We start from the raw sequence: 22,647 nt of genomic DNA on the forward strand, positions 1-22,647 counted from the left end.
TCGTCTTCACTGTCCGATGTAGAGGGATCAGATTCTGCAAGATTTAGATCAATAGTTCCATAACCATGTCTCTGCCAATTTCCCTGTTGTAATCTTCATCTTTTAGTTTTTCAGTGTCTCTTATGCAAGCTGCCCATGCAGATGTTGAGATGCTATCTATTGCCTCACATGTAAGTCTCTCAATGTCTACAATTTTGAATGTATTGTTCTTTTCCGCAATATATGCCTTCACCTGAGCCCACCCAGCTCGACTGGATTGTAATGGCAACGGTATAGGGGTAATATAACGATACAGTGTCCATACTGCTTTGCAATTTCATCTATCTCTCAAACTCTGTATGTAGGCTTGTGTTGACAAGAACCAGTAATTCTGCTCTGGTATGCGAGTTATGAGGTATTCTGCCAGATGACAGCTATGCAATAATGTCTGCCTTTTTGGAGTTTGTTCACTTGCATTGTCCAGGACTATAACTGAAGCATAAGGAATATGTGGCAATAACTGTTCAGTAAACCACCTTTTGAAGACGCTGTACATCATTTCAGAATGGTAATCTTCAAGATACTTAGCCTTTGATGCCTTAAAAATCAGCTTACCCTGGGGAATAAAGCCAGTATCTGCTGATCTGACATGAAGCACTATAATTCTGCTGCCTTTATGATCAGGAACTTTTGAACAACCATACCCCATCGCTCATTTTCCAGCACATAACCCTTGCGTGGTTCCGATTAACAAAAGTTTCATCTAAGTAATAAATTCAAGATGTGCCAGCTTCTCTGATCTCCTGCATTATTCTCAAAAACACTATTCTTGCAGCTACAGTATCACTTCATTCCATTAATAATTTTCTACTATCATTCGTTTTCTGATACCTGAACCCTACGTCTTTCAGTATCCTCAACATGGTCCATTTGCTTCTGTTAAAATTTTCAGCTTCTTTGATATGCGAAACTAGTTCTGCTATTGGATACTCTTATTCAGCACACATGCTGAACACTATGCGCCACAAAACGTTTTCCACAAAATTGTCTAGCTCACCCACTACGTTTTTTGGGGTTGTGTTGCTTTCCTAGTGATTTGAAAACAGCTGAGCCACAGCCTTGCACTGACGTCTTAGCTTCACTGGATATTTTCTGAATGGTCCTCAAACCAATACCACAGGCTTCTCTGATGTCTGCTGCTCCTGGCATTGGACAACAGCGCGACCCACTCCTTGTGCCAGCATGGATTCAGCAGAAGATTGTCTCAAAGTATTGGTACACACGGAACACTATTCCTCTTGCCTATTTGTATAGCACTTGGCATGATTGCTTACCATCACTCATGACCACTATTAAGGCCGTCAGCCCTCAGCACGGAACACTGAATGAAATAAACAGTTAGAATTTCCGTACACAGCGCAACCTGCACAGAACAAAGACAATGTCACTGGTGTGCGATTGGCTGAGAGTCACATGGTACACATGTGCATGTGTCTGTGCATCTGACCCCGACCCACCTTCATAGCTACTCTCCAATCCAGAACTACTGATAGCCTTGGGAGGGCCAGCCAGGCCAACACTTTACAGGCAAATGAAAAATCTGGTAGAAGCAGACTTCAGGGAAGATCAGTTTGAATTCTGGACAAATGTAGGAACGTGCTAGGCAGTACTGACTCTGCAACTTATCTTAGAAGATAGGTTAAGGAAAGGCAAACCTACGTTTATAGCATTTGTAGACTTTGATGATGTTGATTGGAATACTGTCTTTCAAATTCTAAAGGCAGCAGAGATAAAATACAGGGAGCAAAATGCTATTTACAATTTGTACGGAAAGGGCATGAAAAGGAAGCAGTCGTTGAGAAGGGAGTGAGGCAGGGCCGTAGCCTATCCCCAAGTGTTATTCAATCTGTACATTGAGCAAGCAGTAAATGAAACAAACGAAAAATTTGGAGAAGGAATTAAAATCCAGGGAGGAGAAATACAAACATTAAATAAAAAAGTTTTACATCACCCCGGTTCCCAGAACTCCTGAAGATAGATGTTGACTGTGCATATTTTATCAGAGACAGTCCCTTTGTTCAGAGATGTCAAACCCACCCAAAGATGTAAAGAACTGTGCACATGAGCAGCACCTATTAGATGGAGGGTGTCCAACGGCCAATCAGTTCCAGTCATACCACCAGGGAGGAGGTACATGGCTTGTGTTGTCTGTAGTTCAACCATGCATAGACTCAATACCACAGTTCGATTGCATCCACATTGTTACTTTGTGCCAGGAAGGACTCAAGTGTCCCGGCATGTAGGAGTGAATCAAAGCGATGTTCGGACATGGAGGAGACAGAGATAGGAACTGTCAATGACATGCCATGCTCAGGCCACCCCAGGGCTACTACTGCAGTGGATGACTACTGCTCACAGATTATGGCTTGGAGGAACCCTGACAACAATACTACCATGTTAAATAATGCTTTTTGTACAGCCACAGGACGTCCTGTTACGACAAACTGTGCACAATAGGCTGCATGATGTGCAACTTCACTCCCGACGTCCATGGCGAGGTCCTTTGCAACCAAGACACCATGCAGTCCCGGACAGACTGGCCTAACAACATGCCGAATGGACTGCTCAGCATTGGCATCACATTCTCTTCACCAATGAGTGTCTCATATGCCTTCAACCAGATAATTGTCAGACATGTTTGGAGGCAACTCAACTCAGACTGAATGCCTTAGACACTGTCCAGTGACTGCAGCAATGTGGAGGTCACCTGTTTTGGTACGGCGTTGTGTGGGGCCAACGTACGATGTTGGTGTTCATGGAAGGCACCGTTAACAGCTGTACAATACATAAATGCCATCCTCTGACTGATAGCGGAACCATATTGACAGCATATTGTCAAGGCATTTGTCTTCATGGACAACAATTCACACCCCCATTGCACACATCCTGTGAATGACTTCCTTCAGGATGAATGACTTCCTTCAGGATGACATTGCTCAACTAGAGTGGCCAGCATGTTCTCCAGACATGAACCCTATCGAACATGCGTGGGATAGATTGAAAAGGGCTGTTTATGGATGACATGACCCTCCAACCACTGAGGGATCTACGCCGAATCGCCGTTGAGGAGTGAGAGAATGTGGACCAACAGTGCCATGACAAACTTGTGGATAGTACGCTACAATGAATACAGGCATGCATCATGCAAAAGGATGTGCTACTGGGTATTAGAGGTACCCAGTGTGTACAGCAATCTGGACCACCACCTCTAAAGGTCTTGCTGTATGATGGTACAACATGCAATGTGTGGTTTTCATGAGCAATACAAAGAGCGGAAATGATGTTTATATGGATCTCTATTTTAATTTTCTGTACAGGTTGCAGAACTCTCAGAACCGAGGTGATGCAAAAGAGCCAATGGCACATCAGAGTGACGTAGTGTGTAAGGGATGCTGGTGAATCAGGTGTGGATTCTAAGGAGCCCAGTAACACAGATTTTGTTTATTGATGGTCCCACTTAAAGGAAAATGAGCTGCATCGCTCATCAATAATATCACATCATTATCCAAAATCACTTGGGTCTTTGTGTAAAACTAAATCAATTTATTCAGATGGAATTTAATGTGTGTACCAAAATTCGTCAAACCGATTCACAACAGACTGCTACCTCACTAGTGTGACATCTCGCCGGCCATCCTGGGCTACTGATTATTGCTTGCACCAGTTTTGGTGTTCCACTGCATCTGAATATGTACACTACTTCTGATCCCAACTGATCTGAAGTGTTCCGCCTATCATCAAAACTGTCATGACTCTGAACAACTCTGTGTCTACAGAGATTGAATCTTACACATAGCATTCACTATGTAAATAACACTCATCACCACTAACAAAACCGCCAGACCAACAAACAAGGTTGCAAGTCCAACTATTCAAGTGTAACTGGAAAAGCAGCTGGTGAGGAGAAGTACTACCTACCACTATTACAATATCTCTTAGCACCGCACTTTCACTCTCAGTACTAGGCAATTCAAAACTATCCATCTGCCGTGTCACCCAGAAAGCTTTAGTTTCTCCAAAATTTAAATTTTCACACAATACAAGTTGGTTCTGATGCAACATTGCACTTCTGGCTACGAAACTGCTTGAATTTCTCCATCTCTTTCATATCTGACTACTGATACGTACATTATCAGTTGAGAAAGCATTTGAGATATGGCACTACAGAGAAGGCTAAAAATCATGTGGACTGTTAACGAATGAGGTATGAGGTTCTCTGCAAAATTGGCAAAGAAAGGAGTACGGGGGGAAAAAAATTTGATAAGAAGGGACAGGATGACAGGAGGTGTTAAGGCATCAGGGAATATCCTCCATGGTACTTTGTAACTGAAGAGGAAAAAATGTAAAACAAGACAAGAGACTGTTACACATAAAGCACAAATGTTGCTCTGAAATAAAAAGGTTGGCACAGGAAAGGAATTTGTGGCAGGTCATATCAAACCAGTCAGAAGATAAGAGGACAAAAAACAAACTTACTGTTATCATGTGAATCCAATTTACACGTCTGGTTTTCTGTTTAGAAATTGTGATCAACATTATTAACATTTACTGAAATGTAAAACCGCTTCTTATTTGCAGTGACAACATGCGGAACAGCTTCCATGAACTAATCCTACCAAGGCTGGCAAGCGGAGCACTGCCCAAATCATTCCACACTTTCCTTAAAAAGCATTTTACCGCATTTGAAGTACTTCAAAGTACAAGATCAATATTTCAATTAATGTCAATTAAAAACTCATTAAAATTCACTGATAAGTTTCAAAGCTTCTTCGCTAGATGAAATCCAATTCTACTAATCAAATGCAAATCATTTGATGAGCAACCACCACATTGTCCACATTTTGTTTGGTTTTACTATGCTGAGTGTCTTGTTAATATACCCGTAGCACTGTCAAGTATAGCTCATCTATGAATGCCCACGAAAGATTACACTTTATATACTGCAGATATCTAATAATCGAGTTCGGCAGGTAGAGAAAAATAATGCCGAGGAACACCTTAAGTCAGAGAAGCCTTAAGTTCACTGGCAGAAAAATGCTGCTGATTCTTAATAGACACCACGATTAACTGACTGTAATTACTGCCACAAAGGAGGAGGCCATTTTAGAAAAAGAAGTTTCCAAGCACTAACACTTTTTGTTCCGGTAGTGTGACGACCTTTTAAATTTGCATTTACTTACAAACAAAACAAAATTTTGTTGGTGTAAATTCTGCCAAATATACGTATTAAATTTTCTGGTCCCTAGTCATGAGGCATGCCTCTACAAGCAACACAGGGAAGCCTGTATGCCACTGAACAATATTAGGCATATATTAAACATAAAAAATTGACTAGCAATCACTTTTACTAAACTTTATTTACAAAATATAGCATTATAAAGAAATAGAAGTAAGTCATAAATAAAATAATTTGTACTCAATAGTAGTAATATAATGGAAATGTGCTTAGAACGCATAACGTGTGCGAATATCCTCAAGTTTCTTTGAAACTTCACTTGGTGTCCGGTCGAGATCTTCTGCAATACTTTTCTGTTTTGCTATGTCTATGGAATTGAACTGCTCACACAGGTCCCCATCCAACACATTCTGGAAAAAAAATTGCAGAAGGTTAGATGAATGTTAAGCTTACTTCTTTTTGACAAACATAATATGAAGCATTTGAAGTTGTCGTACCTTTACTGGGTAATAGTATGATCTGAAGGACAAATGATCCCTTCCACACAGAGGTGGGTTTTCTGACCTCATATGCATTTCAAGATGCTGAAAGAAGTCTTGGTCTTCATGGGAAGTGAATGGTACAAGAACACCTACTGTTCCTGATAGTGTAGTATACACCAAGGATTCACTTCCACCTGGGATCAATGTTGCTTTCTAAAGAAAGAAATCAAGAACAAAGTATGATTAAGATCACCAGCTGAAAATATTTATATTTTTATTTCCCAAAGAAAGCATATATCCTAGCAAATGACCAATTTACTCCTCACCTGAAGAGACATGCAGATCTCTCCGACATGAAAGTTAGCAACCACTCCAGCCTTTTGAGAAGCCCCATTTAGCAAGCCCCTGTCCCAAAGTGCTTTGTTTCCTGTTGGATCTTCATCTACATCATCCGAGATATTACCAGATAGTCTTATCTAAAAAAGAATATGTATACAATAATGAAGAAACAACACGAACTTTTCACACAAAAGACTAAGTACTACAACCACATACATCAAACAGAATACTACACTACTAAGGATTAACTAGCCATGCTATATTGGCATAAGACTTTTTTGAACTTTCAAGTGTATTCTGGTGGTGCAACAAGTTTGACATGAACTTAATTGCAGCAGCATATGAAACAAGTTAACTGCAAGAGTGCTAGTGTTCTGCTGGAAAATATGTGAATGTTTAGTGAAAAATAATCTAGCATCCTAAGCCTTCCTACAGCATGCCCATTAAAAGAGATGACTGATGCTATATCTTAGGTGTTACAGTAGTAAACAGTTTCTTAGCAATGTGAGTAGACTTTTCCTTCTTTTGTATCAAAATAATACACCATGTATATTAAATGCACTTTTAATACAGATGAACTAAATTTTCTATAAAGACAGAACTACAGGAATGGAAAGTAACTGGAAACTGACCTCAGCTACTTTATGAAAAATTTACAACACAAACAGAATATTTATTAAGTTCTATACAGATTTAAAGCATAGGTTCCCTACCCCAAAATAAGACAAAATATCCAGCAAACATGGGCTCTAAAATGCCTAATTTTATTAAGAGCTACAAGCACTTTTTCAATGGAAGACACACATTTCATAATAGCTAAGATTACCATGTGTCCATAGCTCTAAGTGCACATTCTAGAGCACATGTTCACTAGAGTTTTCTTGTTTTGATGTAAAGAACATGTCCTCAAAGTCTTTAAAGGGAATTCTGTTCAACCTGTACATCATTTCAAGTCACTCAGTGTCTGGTAACAGCGTATAAAATTTAATAATTTACTGTACCACGTCAAAACTGTGGCAATTCACAGCCATGATTAATGCATTACTCCCGAAGAAATGAAGAAAACTACTTCCATTTTACACTTCAGTAACATCACAAAGCTTAGCTTAACAACTAGAATTTACAATAATATTCACAAGAGGAATCTTAAGGGTGCTTAATCATCTGACAGATTAATACTGTTTTATCCGGTCTCTTTAATTTTGTCTAAAGCACCACCAGTGTCCACACTATGAACTAATCTGCTGACAGTTCATCTTTAAATACATGCAATTTTAAGTCCCCACCACATTTTTTGTCTGTCTGTAAGGGTTTATCTCAATATGGCAGGGATTTCAATACAGTCACCACTAACAGACTAACACACAAGGAAGATTCGTGTCTATAATTTATTATCGACATGTCAGGCAAGTTGCCTGACTAGATATTTATTGCTACCCATGTGAAGCCAGGACAGGTCCTAGTAGCTTACATTTCACTTGTTTGAATGTGGACTCAATTCCCTATTACTTTGAAGAGTTACTGCATTAGTCACCTGAGTCTTAAAAAGCTGAATGTTCAGTAAGGCTTTTGCATCATTGTATCAGGTTTAATTTATGGCAGCATGTCACCGTTAGTGGAGTGACTGCCCTTTCCGACGATCCGTTTCCACAAAATGATTTTACTGTGACAAATTGAATTTTCTGAAGTAATGTTTTCAGGATCTCTCTCTCTCTCTCTCTCTCTCTCTCTCTCTCACTCACACACACACACACACACACACACACACACACACACACACACACACACACACCACTGCAGCATGCTGAAATCATTTGTATAATATAAAACACAAGACTGGTATGTTGAAAGTAGGTTGAATGTACTGATCTTACCACAGCAATATTGCCAAATTTGTCCGCAGTGGCTACAGTATCATAGTCCAAAATAGTTGCTGTAGTTATCCACCGTGGGTGGGTATCATCAGCAAAAATTATTAACTGGTTTTCTCGTCTTTTGTAACGCACCATAAATACGCTCTCTTGTACATCAGATACAAATATCCTCTGACCCATGGCCTGAATGTTAACTATTAAGTTAGGTATATGCTGTGGAAGAAGAATGAATTAGATATGCAATGTTAACAAGGAAAAATCAATCTGATAACGACAGATCAGAAAGTTGAATATATCACAGTGTATCAAAAGTCTAACATGTGCGAAACATCATTTCATTAAAAGGCATTATAATTAATCAAATGTTCAAACCTTGTTCTCACACTTCCGAAGTAGTTTTTTTTTGCCCATGTCATACAGACGCAGCATGCGCCCAACCCCAACAAGTACACGTCCTTGGAATGGAGTGATAGCTGTAGGTACTTCATCAACAGGGGTCTTGTGTACCAACTCCATGTTTGTACAGTCCGCATTTAATCTAAAAAGTGCATAATTGCAAAAGAGCAAATATAATACATCTTACATAAATATTCATGTGCATTCACATCTAACACGAAAAACAATAAAGACAATGACCATCTGTACATATTTAACTCAAGGGAGTGTGCATTATCATTATAAGAACCTCTGAACGTCCACCTTGATCGGCAAAGATAAATCAGTCAAGTATTAGTTTTTAGCTATATAAGTATCTGACAGCACTAATACTCCAGCTTTACAGTGTGATATAAATTAGCTGTCACTTGGCAGTTACTGCACTGCACAGCCCCCGCCACCAATAAACCAATGGGAGCTTGGCAATGTTGGCATACAGTACGTTGCCACTTCTGCTACACTGTCCTGCCTAAAGCATTGTGCCAGTCCATCCTCAGCGACCCGTTGCATAGTGAGATTTTGGTGACTTAGCTTCACTTGCCTATTGATGTGGATGAAAGCAGTTGAGAAAGAGGGGCAGACAGTCTGCACACTCCGAGGAAACTTTCGTAAGTGTCAGACATGGTGTGATCATATGCAGCCAGTTGCATGGGCCTCTACTTCCTTTGGATAGAGCGGTGGAGTGCACTGTAGCTGCTCTACAATTCAACAAACAATCAGGGATAAGAAACTGCAAGAAGAAATTCACAAAAGAAGAAATCAGGACTGTCATAAATTGGAGTAAAAGAGGTGCCTCGAGTAGAGGCTCCCAAAACACCCCTCTTCAGGAAGATGCAATTTGTCATCATATACACACATTATTGAAGGAAGGACTGGAAGTCCTGTTTCAGGGTACTAAAGCATCCTTGTTATGAGTCATGAGAAAGTCAGGATTCTGCTGTTAATTCATTTCTGTCAGCTAGTTATTAATGGAATATGAGATACTGACGCCTGGTGCTGCCACTTTCTTAGGGAGTTAGGAGGAACAAATTTTGACAATATCATTTGGCTTGATGAAACATGGGTGAATGCAGCTCACAGGCTGGAGAGATGATACCATCAGCAGTATGGTAGCTTTGACTGGAAAACGAAAATAATAATTGCAGCACATGCCGGAAATTCAATGGTTTTATTCCTAATTGTCTGCTGTTACTCAGTTCAAACAAGTCCTTTGTCTACCATGAAGAAATGAACCACAATAACTGCTTCAAAAATTAACAAAACACTAATTTGTATGGATAATGTGCCAAATCACTGTTACACAAGATACGCACCTATGAAGACCGTGATAAAAAGGACATTATTTACTGTCCAGGGAAGTGTAAAATACAGAACCCGACAGTGACAGAATTATTAGAACTTGTGTCACAACACAAGCAAAAGTATCCAGTTTACATTGTGGACAAAATAGTGAAAAAACACCAGCTCATAAAATGCTCAAATTGCCTCCCTATTATTGCCACTTCAATGCAATAGAACTGTTTCAGGCTCAAGTTAAACATCATTCTGCTACAGAAAAAGCTGACCAAAATGGAACACCTTCTGAAGGAGCAGTTGAAAAAGAGCCCCAGATGACCGGTAAAAGATAGTGGATCACATCAAAGGAGTGATACAGGAAATGTGGAATAATTAAGGTGTGTCACAACACTGCACCGAAGATTTGATATGTGTCACTACAAACAGCGACACTGGTACTTCCACTGACTCTGAATTAAGCAATTTTTCCTGTTGTCCGATTTGCGAGCAATATGTAGTACACTTTAAAGAACATCTTACTCGCATTAAATCTTGTGTTTGTGAATTTATTCCGTTTCATTTCTCTTTCCCAATTTACAACTAAGGAATACTGTTCATCCGTATCATCATCATCATCATCATCATCATCATCATCTTATGGTAAGTTAGACTGAATTTTAAATATACTTCATTTCATGTAGGCACGACGATGTAATAGTTTTCAAGATGTGACAATAATATGAAGATGGATTGCTACTCACTGTGTAGTGGAAATAATGAATTGCAGACAAGTACAACAAAGACTTCTGAAATAGAATTAGTTCACCAAGACCATGTTCCTCCAGATCAAACAGTGAACATCTGAGAGAAGCAAATCGATGTTGCCACCCTGATTTGTAGCACTCTCAGGACTGGTTTTTACTTAAAGACTCCATAATACTGCTTTATCTGTTACTGAGTACCTGGCCAGACAAGCTGTTATTGTCTCCCACGTGCGATGTACCTGCCAAACATCTCACCTAGTGATTTTTTCTAGTTTCCACAAATGAAAAGGCGACAAAGGAAAGCTTCACGACATTGCACATATCCCAACGGGCTGTGATAAATGAGCTTACAAGCACTGTAGTTGAAAATTTCCCTGTTCACTTATGTAAGAAACCTTAGCAACTGTGTATACACAGCCAAGGGGATTACTACAATAGGAGATAGGATCATTACTTGGAAAGTTCAATTTTATATTTTTTAAAAAGACCTGCATTGGAACATTTCTGACAAAAGTAGTGATACTACACGGACATTCTGTGGTACTATTATTATAACCATAATTGTAGCTGAAAAATTAAATATGGAAGTTACGACACAATCTAATCATAAGCACTACGTAAGTTTCAGAAACACAAGTTATCAAGCATGAAGAAATAAAATGACCTCTTCACAACTATCTTGAAAAGCTGGGCAACAAGTGCCATCACATGCAAGCTTTTATCTGCCACCCACTGATTAACACTGCAGTATCTTTTTCACATTTACTATATAGCACGACATGATTTAGTATGTCTAGTCCTATATTCTTAATTCTGATAGAAACAGTAGGAATATTTTATTTAGGATGTAATTTTGTGCATTTTACTGCATCTTTAGAACAGGCCCCTACAGCCATGGTCACTTGAGTGCGCATAGATATTACAAATCTGGATCTTATGGAAAAATAAGTAGAATGACTTCAGTGCTGTAATTATAATCAATGGCTTCAGAGTCCCGGACACAGCTTAATCATCATAGTCACTCATCTTAAAAAATTCAATATATGTATTTCCAATGTTACTTACTTGTAAGTATACAGAAAACCTCCAGCAACTTGTCTTGGATTCAGCTGGTAATCTTTGGCAACACCAACAACTACAAACTGCTGGTTATCTGGTTGATTAGCAAACTTCACCAGGGTTATGCTAGTAAAAATACACACAGCTTGTGTTAATATTTAACAAAATCAAAATCTTTAAATAATTGCATCAAAACAGGTCAGTACTGCAGGACTATCATCAACAATAACAGACTGTTTTATTTTATCATCATACATTATCCTAAAAGATTTACTCCTTCATATCTGAGCTCAACCCCCACCCCCCAACACACACAGTATCCACAATTAAATTCAAGCATACCAAACTATAAACAAAACATACAAATGTTTCTGAACTTCTGACATACCACATGGCAGCTTCATTCTGATCAAGCTTTATGAGCTGTTCTGTTTTTCCCTCCACTGGATCAAGAAGCCTTATAACAGATGCCCACATTCCAGGGCCTGCCTTAGGTGCACTGAATATATTTTCAGGTAAATCTTCATTCAAGAACGCTTCTGCCATTTCGCGAGCAAGTTCTTGCTCTTCTTCTCCAGCTGCTTCCTTCATCTCTTCTGCCATCTGAATACGTCGCTGTTTTTTAGTTTCCTCAGTATAAGCATTATGCTCTGTTTCCGTAATAATCAGATGAGCTGACTCTTGATGAATTACAAATTTACGAGGTGTGTAATCTACTGGAAACGAAACCTGAAAGGGAAGTAAATTTTTAACTTTTGTGAACCAATACAACTCTAGCACTGTAGTTTAACATATGAACTGAGCTTTAAAGCTTTGGCATCCAAATGCAGATTAGGGTGTTACCTGGTTAAACACAGCTCCCAGTTTTTCAAGGGCCAGAATTCTCAGTGTATTGGTTGAAATTGCAACAATACCCTCTGGGCATTGCTCAGAAGAAAAACCAGATGCATATTCAAGAGACTCATATGAAAGTGGTGTCAAGTGGAACCTGTTCTGGTAATAGTAACTAAGCCAAGACCTACTGGACATAGCTAACACCTGAAACGAAGAAAAATCACAAATTATACAATTATACATTCGAACACACATTAAAAAAATCACTTTATGCAAAGAGTTTTTATAAGGATATTTCACAAAGCGTGTAACAGCACAGTTCAATAAGTTGAGGAGGATAAGGTATGATTCATTCTAATGACAATTATACTTGACAATCATTCACTGAAAACCACTTACAGCTTCACTATCCTGCATTCTGATGCGAAATAATTTCACTGGCCTCGATCCAAGATATCGAGTACGTGTGTCCGAGAGATCACCAGTCACTGGGTCCAAAACTGTTCTTAACAACACCCCATTCTGCAAGCCAATGTTGAGATACAAGTGGCTTGCAGCACCTGGACCAGAGTCTCCTTCCTGACCCTCTCCAGCTCCCATTTCAACAATACACAAGGATTCTGCTGCTGCAGGTAGTGCTTGCATGCTCAAAGGTGACAGGCAGTCCTGAAAATATATACAGTCTTATGACAGAAAAATTAATGTGGAGAATAAAGGTCAATCTTAAACAGTTACCATCAGTATAACTTTTTGCAGCAGCAGCAGCAGTCAGATGAAACACGGACAAAATCATCACAATAACAACAACTATCCACAATAACTCCTAAATGTGCGTTAGAAGCTATCTCAGACTAGTCAAAGTGCTTAAAATTCAAATTATAACTTACTGATGGATCCAGAGAAATTATCCTGACAGTGTTATCAGCAAGACCAACAGCTAAAAATCGTGATCTTTGTTCACCTGGAGGAACATTTGCAAGTGCCATACAAACTGCTTCAGATGGCATTTCTTTCCTTTCAGTGAATTCATTCAACTGTCCCGTCTAGAACAGCAGATAAAACCACAATGTAAACAATGTTAAATGCAAAAAGAGCACACTTCAAGTAAAAAAGTAGCTGAACTACCTTTTTTATTTTGGTTCTCATCATACACTTATTGACAAACTTAACCCTTCTACAGTCATTTTTTTACAAAGAAACCTTCATATGATGTTTGCCTTATTACTTCACTGTAATAACTAGTCATGACATGCTTTAAAAAGCTTTCTTGGCAGCTTTCAAACAGTTACAAAACATTTCTCCCAGGAGCCATTTTTCTACTGCACAATTTTTCAACAAGCTGATGGTAGTTGCCGACAGCAGATAAGAGCACAACACTGAAGATGGAAATACTGTACACATGCTGTCCCCCTCCCACTTCTTTGGACTGCACCATTACAATAGCTCTCAGCTTAAGAAATAAACTACTGGAGCACACTCCAGTCGTCTTACATTAATAGTAAAAATTACACTGCCATCATGTTTGTGCAAAACTACAGCAAACAAATTAGTGAACTGAACCTGTACACACTTGAGTTCACTCCAACTGAAACCAATTTCATATGGAGGCGACAAGTGGGTATTTATTTCTGCACAGTCTTGTGACCATCAACAACCATGATGCTGATGGTGTTGCTGTGTGCAATAGACTGCCAACAATCAAGTCTCTACACTTTCTCATACACTTACAATGATTAACTAGTCAATTACAGGGAGAACTGAAGGTGTAAACTGGTGAAATTTCGTAAGTGGAATGCTGATAGCAATATACTTAATCACTACACATCACATCATTACAAAAGCATAAGCAAGTATTATAGAGTGCTGAACTACATTTTTCTGACATCCACCTTTACTCTGCAAGACTCTCTCACTCTTTAAATACTGTTACTTTTGTCTGCAACTAACAGGGCTGCAGTTAATATTTGCTGAAATGCAATTTAAATGCAGGGTGCACATGAAGTCTGGGAACACTTGATTGTACAAGAACTTAACATTGTACAGATGTCAAACATATTGCATTGAGAAACTCAGTTTTTTTTGTACAAGCATTCGATATGCGAACCATGAGTGACACAACAGACATCAATACGGTAATCAAATTCTTGCCATACCTGTCCCAGCATGGCATCGTCGATTGTGGCAGTCACTTCCCGTATTCTCTCCCGGAGCTCTGCTACATCACGTGGTCGAGGTGGTACATACATCAGATCTTTAATGTGTCCCCACAGAAAACAAGTCACACCGAGTGAGATTTGGTGGTCGGGGAGGCCATTTCATGAAACAGCTGTCCCCTTCCGTAGCACGGCCAATCCATCGAAGCATCAGCTCTGTGTTCAGGTACCGACAAACTTCACAATGAAAATGGGCTGAAGTCCCATCCTGTTGAAAGATGGACAGTTTGATTGCATTTGAGGCCACCAGTTATTGCTGCAACATGTACAAGTCTTTGGACTCCTTATGAATGTCCCTCGTACTTCACTCACATGGGGACATTGCTTCTCTTTGCCGGGCACAAGCAATCCGTTCCTAATGGATTTGTTGTGCCAGTGGTAAATGGCCTTCCTTGTTGGTGGCTTCTTACCGTACTTTGTTCTAAACATCCGTTGAACAGCTGTAGCACACTATTTGTTGAACTCCAACACACAGAAAGCTTGCACCGCACCTGAACTCACCATGTTTGCAACTAGCATTGACTATCGGCAACTTGCTAAACTACGCTGTGGCGATATACATGGAAAAAGACTTGCAGGGTTTCTCTTCAAAATGATATATGTATGATATCTGTACAATGTTTAGTTCTTGTGCAATAAATAATTTAGTGTTCCCGGGCGTTATGTACACCCAGTATCTGTAAGCCATCAAGGCACTATTCACTATTCCCAGGGCAAGCAATGTAATTTTTCACAAAATCTATCATTTTCCCTAGTAGCTACAGGTGAGCTTCCTCTTCCCAAACTCTGCAGCACAAGAAACACATCAATACAATCTAAAATAAAATTACTCTAACAAAATTATTATGAAAGTACTCACAGGATCCATCTCAAAATATATAAGTTCACCTCCTGTCAGTGCAATTACAACCTGCCGCTGATTGACAGCACATTTTACAATTGTCTTCTTTCCTGGAGCTGACCATTCATTGACACGTTTATCTGCTCTGATATGTCTGATTCCATTTGGGTAAACCTGGAACATATACAACCTCTATTGGATTCATCTAGGTAGCATCAAACAACAAATACTGTAGCACCAAAAAGAAGAAAGCATTAATTGGATGCCTATAAGTTCTGATACACCAGGAAGGCTATTTTCATTTATGCCATCTTCCTTTTGTGCTTAATCCCAAAATTTAGGGAAGAGTTACTACTGCAATGTCTTTGCACCAACATTGTATGAATCAGCACAAAACAGTATGTTCTGGGAAAATGTTAAAAGATTACAAGAACTTTGTCTCTGAAGACACCCAAGATCCACAATTATCTTTTTTGTTAATTGAACACAGTGACTGGCATAATAAGCCACAACTTCAAGTAGCATATTCAGTTTTATATTTCCACAGTTTACAGTGTATTGGCACCACCGATTGATGGATAAAAAGGTCAACTGAAGTACCAATAACGGAAAGCAGACAAATCAAAGCTATACAAATTTTTGTCAACAATGTAAGGATAAGGTAGATTTCCACTTAATACAAAGATGACATGTTGCAGAAATGCACAATTAGGACACTTACACATCAGCCTTCAGCCAAAGCCTTTGTCAGAAAAAGAAAGAAAAACATCATTCACTCTCACCTCATGCACATATGACTGCCAACTCCGGCATCTCTGACTAGAATTGCTCAGAGCTGCAGGAGGTTGCCTACCATGTGTGTAAGGTGTGCTTGCTTCTATGAGTGGATGGTGTGTGTGTTTTTCTGTATCTTTTGCTGACGAAGGCTGTGGCTGAAAGCTTTGAGTAAGTGTCTAAACTGTGCCTGTCTGCAACTTAACGTGTCATCTCTATGGTAAATAGCAATCTGTATTTCCCTTATATTAGTAACTTTTAAGAGATATTGTCATGTTCTAGAACACAGTGTTAAGCAGCATTTTATTCACAGAACTACTGTCTCACTTAATTCCAAAGTATTCTTTCAGTAAGAATGTAGAATAAGTGACTATTCCTGCCGTGAAAGTGCTATTTCAACACATTCCAAATCTGTTGCTTCATACATTTTGCATAGATGTAGTCTGGGCACACACATTTTCCTGCTCATCACAACTCCAGTTGGTAAGCACTCTGCCAGCTTCAGTCCGGTTACGGTATGATATAAAGTGAAGATAAATTAAGAGGAAGAAAAGTTTTAAAAGTGGAATGAGTAACGTGGCCATAAATATTAAGTGAACAGATAAAAGGATAAACCACTGATTGCACACCTGCACTAGAGCATCCTCACCCAATGCTGAGCAGGAAAGTGTTGGCGTAGTGCCCAGGAATCCAGAATCTGTCACTTCTTCTACAGTTTCTCCAATGGAAAGAACCAAAGTTGCATTTACGAATGCCACAATGATATATGCATCATATTCCTCTGAAAAACACGTTAAAAGTTCATCATCAGGCAATTTCAGAAGACAGTATACAGAAAGATTCCAACTACACAAATAAACCACTGTGTTACACACATTACTGAACTGTTAGACCACTTTTCTCTAAAGCATTAGCACCCTTTATAAACTTACTTCTGATATTTGATTCATCCAGGCCCGCAGAAACTACCCCAACTTATTGTGTGTTTAAAATTAGTTGCGACTTTTGATATCTGGCTAACCAGAGGGGATATGCCGCCACTCCCAGGTAACATCAATGGCAAGGTGACTTTCCCTACAGTGCCAAAAGTTCAATCGGTAAAGTATCACTGTTACCATGCCATGAATAATTAGTAAAACGTATTGTTGCGCGTTAAGATTCACCAACGTTCATTAGCTCTAGTAAAGCGATATTTTCCGGCATATAAGTGTTGTACAGTCATCAAATATTGTAAACAGGTGATTTGTGTTAGCATTACATTAATAAAATCAGTGCAGCATGCCTGAAGATGAGATTAAGAATAAAACTGGTCATCCAAGAACACTTTCGCAGTTAAGATCTGCTGCAAAATACTACTCCAAATTTGACAACAGTAATGGGCAATGCACCATACCTCTTGTTGTGATGGCTAAAGCTCCAACAATGTAGTGGAGGAAAGTGGATATTTTGCTCTGGGTACAAATAAATGTTTCAGTGGATGAAGTTCAACCTAGCACGTATAAGGTTTGAGTTAATGAAACTTTTAGTGCTGTACAAGCCAAAAATTCCATTGCACAAGGTCAATAAACTGGTTAATGTTATAGGACATAGTTTTATCTGGCTTTTTCTGTATCACATTTAAATCAAACTGAGAATGTATGGGCCTAGGTGAAAAGTAAGCAAGTTTATTTGCTCAGTGAGGTTGAAAATGTTGACAAAAATAGCCATTGCAAATGTCACACCACAGGATTGATCTCGAGCTATCATCCATACCGAAATGGTAGTTGATGAGATATGGATTCCTGAAGTACTATTACGAGTTTTGATTAATACTTAACTACTACTATTGCCATGTTAAAATTGCTTCATTTGCCAAAACACAGCAGAGTTTACAAATATGAGTCCCACTAACATCTAGTGCAGCTGGAACTGCGACAGAATCCTGAAACAGTGTTAAACTAGCAAGTCAGGCCAATAGTTTATGAAAAAGCCCACCCTCAGAATAAAAACAAACTTCTGGACTTACATTGTTTCTCAAGATTGCTGTCTGGTACCCAATATCAAAATATTGGAATAACTATGGCCATTTACAAAAGATAGGCAGTTAATCATGAAGCTGAAGAATTAAGCTATAAGATGTACAAGAATCAAGACTTCTGGCTCATTGTTCGTGCAGCCAAGTGAGCCGTATAGATTCCGTGCAGAGCATTACTTGTTTTGTCGTCACCTCAGCACATGTTGGCAACTATGCTTCCCTCCATTCACTCCACACTGAACTGTCAAAAGTCAAAACTAATTTTAAACGCACTGTCAGTTTTTTGTTTGAGGAGAATATCCATCTGAGAAAAATCTGCAGCTTTTGATAAGACTGAAGTCTGATGGAACCTAATCAGGCAAATAAGGCACATATGGCAACAAGATATATCTTAGTTCAAGTATTTTTGCCACATGAAGACACTTGTGTCGACATGCATTGTCTTGAGATTACTTTCTTCCCTGCCAAAACTGGCATTTTCCCATTTATCTTTTCTGTAGTTGGTCCAGAGGGGTAGCGTAGTATTATCTTAATTCTTTGACCAATAGAAAAGACTGACACAATGATCTTTCCATCCCACTACATTGCCTTTGCTTTGTTTGGTGGTAATGAAACAATATGCAACGTGTTTCCACTGCTGTGACTTCTCTTTCTCAAAGGTACAGTAATGCAAACAAATTTCACCTGCAGTCACAAACAGGAAAAATAAGTTTTGTTGGTTTTTCTGAAAACAGGTCAAATTGTTTGGACATTTTTATGCATTTCTGATCCTGCATTAAAGAGTCATGACACCCACCTAGAGGATAATTTTTTCATAACCAATACCACTGTTAAAAAGTGATACGTCCATTTAGATGACATCCCTACAACTTCAGCAATTTCTCACCCCTTTAGTAGGTGATCCCATGAGCATCTTATGCACTTCTGCAATAATTTTTGGGGTAGGGGGCACATCTTGACCAACCACTATGCAAATCATCTAACCTGTTGCAACCAAAATTAAACCTGTCTGTACATTTGGTGACAGTTTAACATGGAAAAGCAGAGTCAAACAGCGCATTCTAAAAATCTGCACGACTTTCACTTGGCTTCATATCTTTAAGTAGTACTTAACTGCTGCTCAAATCTCAATTTTTTTACATCCTAGCAAATCACTATATGTGAACAACAGACAGCAACATCACAGATCTCTACCCAGAAACTGGCAGACCACTTATTTACCCTATTATGTGTGAGGATTTCATTGCACTATTGCCGACATCTGGTGGTGAAGATTAATTAGGAAATTAATGTTTGGTACACAGAACAGTACAGTAGAGTGTTAATGCAACTGGTAGAAATATTCTTGAACTTTCAATTGCTTGTGTGATGAAGTGAATAATAGATGGTCATGTAAAAAATTTCATAACTGCAATGTGGGGCTATCCTATGATCAAACTAAATTAGGCTATACTGTGATCGATCTGCAATGTGGGGCTATCCTATGATCAAACTAAATTAGGCTACCGTATTTACTCGAATCTAAGCCGCACTTTTTTTCCTGTTTTTGTAATCCAAAAAATCGCCTGCAGCTTAGAATCGAGTGCAAAGCAAGCAGAAGTTCTGAAAAATGTTGGTAGGTGCCGCCACAACTAACATTCTGCCGTCGAACATATGTAGTGCTACACAGGCAAGCTTTGTAGGCACAAAGATAAATACTGGCGCCAAAACCTCTGCGTCAGAAAAGAGAGAGGGGGGGGGGGGGGATAAAAAAAAATTGTGGAAGACTAGCATTTTTTTCCCCGCCCCGAGTTTCGACCACTGCATTTTCATACATTATCCAATGAATTAAATACAAATTCCGTATTGTTCTTCGAATGTAGCAGAATTTCAATATACTACAAAAATCCGAGTGGCAAGACTGATTTTCGTCAATATGGCCAACTATGTTCTGAATTTTTCCCTACCTGTGAGAAGATATGGTTGCTAGTAGGAACCTGATGAAATGTGAATCACATGCAGTATTCTCTTCACCATAAGAATAATACGAATATAAACATTTTTCCATGTATTCTTTCGTGTTTGCTGCTATCTCGTTTACATCCTGTCTGCCGAATAAAGTATGAAATTAGAGTGAGACAACAGCAAACGCGGAAGAATACACGTATCGTGTCATGTTTATTTTCGTATTATTCTTATGCCTAATAGTGATACAGTCAGAAATAAAGCACGGCAACTGACTAGATTTTTACATCTAAAATTACTCTAATTTCTGTGCAGAATTTGATGTCCTAAAGCAGCCACATGGTTTTTCAAACTGAGAAAAATTTACACCTAAATCTCGTTCAGAACATGTTCTATCATACGCAGTCTATTATTTGGTTCTTGTTGATCATTATCAAAGAAAGCAGCAGTGTAAGTAACAACAAATAGCAGTCTCTTGGCATTGTTTCGCTAATGAGACGATTCTCCTCTCTCTCTCTCTCTCTCTCTTTTTTTAATTGTAAGCGGCGGTAGTGTGCAAAAAAGCAAGCCATGCCGCGAGCGATGACAGGCCGTAAACACTCATTATCAGAATGCGACAAACAATGCATGACACAGTACAGTAATGCATTTTCAGCTTAGAGTGACGTAAAACACCTATAACAAAGAAAACTGCACTTATCAGATCAAAGCAAAATAAGCAATCGATTCAAACCAGACTAAGCACGTCAAAAAGGAAGGGTACCCGTATAAATACGAACGGAGTGCCTGATGCATAGCAACGGCTACCTGGTAAAGCTTAACTGCTAAGCTTACGGCTCAAACCAAACTGCTGTAGCTGTATCGTCATTCATTCGACCTAAATTGTGTCTCATATTGCAATGGACCAACTTTGTTTCGATTTGGAGGTGCGGCCTAAAACTTTTCTCTCCCCTTGAATTTCGAGTCTCAAATTTCAGGTGCGGCTTAGATTTGGGATTTTTTTTCCCCTTTATTTCAAATCTCATTTTTCAGGTGCGGCTTAGATTCGAGTAAATACGGTATACAGTGATCAATCTAAATTCAATGACCGGGAAAAGGCTTTGTGGTGTGTGGCTAGCTATCTTCCTCACAACAAGGTTTTTCTTTGTATAATTTTAAGTCTTGTACAGTGCTATAAGCAGTTAAAATACCCTGAAATTATGCTCATTACATAGGAAGTAAGCAGAGATCAAGTATCCCACTAAAAGGAACACCTCAGAGTGCCCAACATTCACAGCAAAGTTACCTAAATAGTGCTTTAGTGTTGCTGTATAATGCAGTTATATCATTGAACAACACTGACTTAACAACTTTTAATGACCACTAATTTATATGAAAGACTGTAGTGTAGGCACTAACACTTCAACATGGCTTTTGTATCACCATGGGGAGAGGAGTAAAGTGCCTGGGAACAGGCTCTGCCTCCCTCTCACAGGGCTGGCTGTAGGACAGCAGATCCGCCTTTATGTCCTGGAAGTCTTACTTTAACCACAAGCTGTATCAGGATTAGTCTCTTCACTCATTTCAAAGGACGAAAACAATGAGTAACAAAACTAAGCAGAGTACACACAGCATTTTTTTAATGGCTCAACTTTTATCTTAAAGAACAGTCCAGGAAATATGTACCTGAAACTGCCACATTAAAAAGTCCACACAATAATTAAGTCTCAGTTTCTACTAACAAGGGAACCTCCCCATCGCACCCCCCCTCAGAATTAGTTATAAGTTGGGACAGTGGACAGGCCTTGAAAAACTGAACACAGATCAATCGAGAAAACAGGAAGTAGTTGTGTGGAACTATGAAAAAAATAAGCAAAATATACGAACTGAGTAGTCCATGTGCAAGATAGACAACATTAAGGGGAGTCTGAATCCAAGAGCGCCATGGTCCTGTGGTTAGTGTGTGCAGCTGCGGAACGAGAGGTCCTTGGTTCAAGTCTTCCCTCGGGTGAAACGTTTAATTTTTTATTTTCAGACAATTATCAAAGTTCAGGCACTCTCACATAAACAACTTCGCTCTCCAAAATTCCATGACGTGCTCAGATTTGCTTGGACATATGCAGGATTTGACGGTCAACACACGAAAAAAATTTGAAAACATTAAAAACATGTTTTGACAGAGCACAGGCAAAACTGTGAAACTGTTGCATTCATTTGTTGCAGTTTATTTGACAAATTCTTATGTTTTCACACTTTTTTGGGAGTGATTATCACATTGACAAGAAAACCTAAATCGGGCAAGGTAGAAGAATCTTTTTACCCATTCATCAAGTGTGCAAGTTAGGTGGGTCAACAACATATTCCTGTCATGTGACGCACATGCCGTCACCAGTGTCTTATAGAATATATCAGACGTGTTTTCCTGTGGAGGAATCGGTTGACCTATGACCTTGCAATCAAATGTTTTCAGTTTCCATTGGAGAGGCACGTCCTTTCGGCTACTAATCGCACGCTTTTGCGGTGCGGTCGCAAAACACAGAGACTAAACTTATTACAGTGAACAGACGTCAATGAACGAACGGACAGATCATAACTTTGAAAAATA

The 22,647-nt window shown here is 39.1% G+C and overlaps 1 protein-coding gene across 2 annotated transcripts in view; it reads right to left on the minus strand.

The window, feature by feature from the left end:
* Positions 1-5,377: 5,377 nt before the first annotated feature.
* Positions 5,378-22,647, minus strand: part of LOC126253244 (splicing factor 3B subunit 3) — a 47,315-nt gene continuing 30,045 nt past the window's right edge. For both annotated transcript variants that reach the window (XM_049954435.1, XM_049954436.1), the window contains exons 9-20: positions 16,735-16,886; positions 15,350-15,505; positions 13,165-13,320; positions 12,677-12,943; positions 12,287-12,481; positions 11,832-12,172; positions 11,450-11,569; positions 8,283-8,448; positions 7,911-8,123; positions 6,024-6,173; positions 5,713-5,910; positions 5,378-5,625 (exon numbers count right to left, since the gene is read on the minus strand). In XM_049954435.1, coding sequence (XP_049810392.1) covers positions 5,485-5,625; positions 5,713-5,910; positions 6,024-6,173; positions 7,911-8,123; positions 8,283-8,448; positions 11,450-11,569; positions 11,832-12,172; positions 12,287-12,481; positions 12,677-12,943; positions 13,165-13,320; positions 15,350-15,505; positions 16,735-16,886 — 2,255 coding nt within the window. In that variant the 3' untranslated portion in view covers positions 5,378-5,484. The remainder of the gene's footprint in view (positions 5,626-5,712; positions 5,911-6,023; positions 6,174-7,910; positions 8,124-8,282; positions 8,449-11,449; positions 11,570-11,831; positions 12,173-12,286; positions 12,482-12,676; positions 12,944-13,164; positions 13,321-15,349; positions 15,506-16,734; positions 16,887-22,647) is intronic.

Source organism: Schistocerca nitens, chromosome 4, assembly GCF_023898315.1.
Source record: "Schistocerca nitens isolate TAMUIC-IGC-003100 chromosome 4, iqSchNite1.1, whole genome shotgun sequence".
Taxonomy (NCBI): Eukaryota; Metazoa; Arthropoda; class Insecta; order Orthoptera; family Acrididae; genus Schistocerca; species Schistocerca nitens.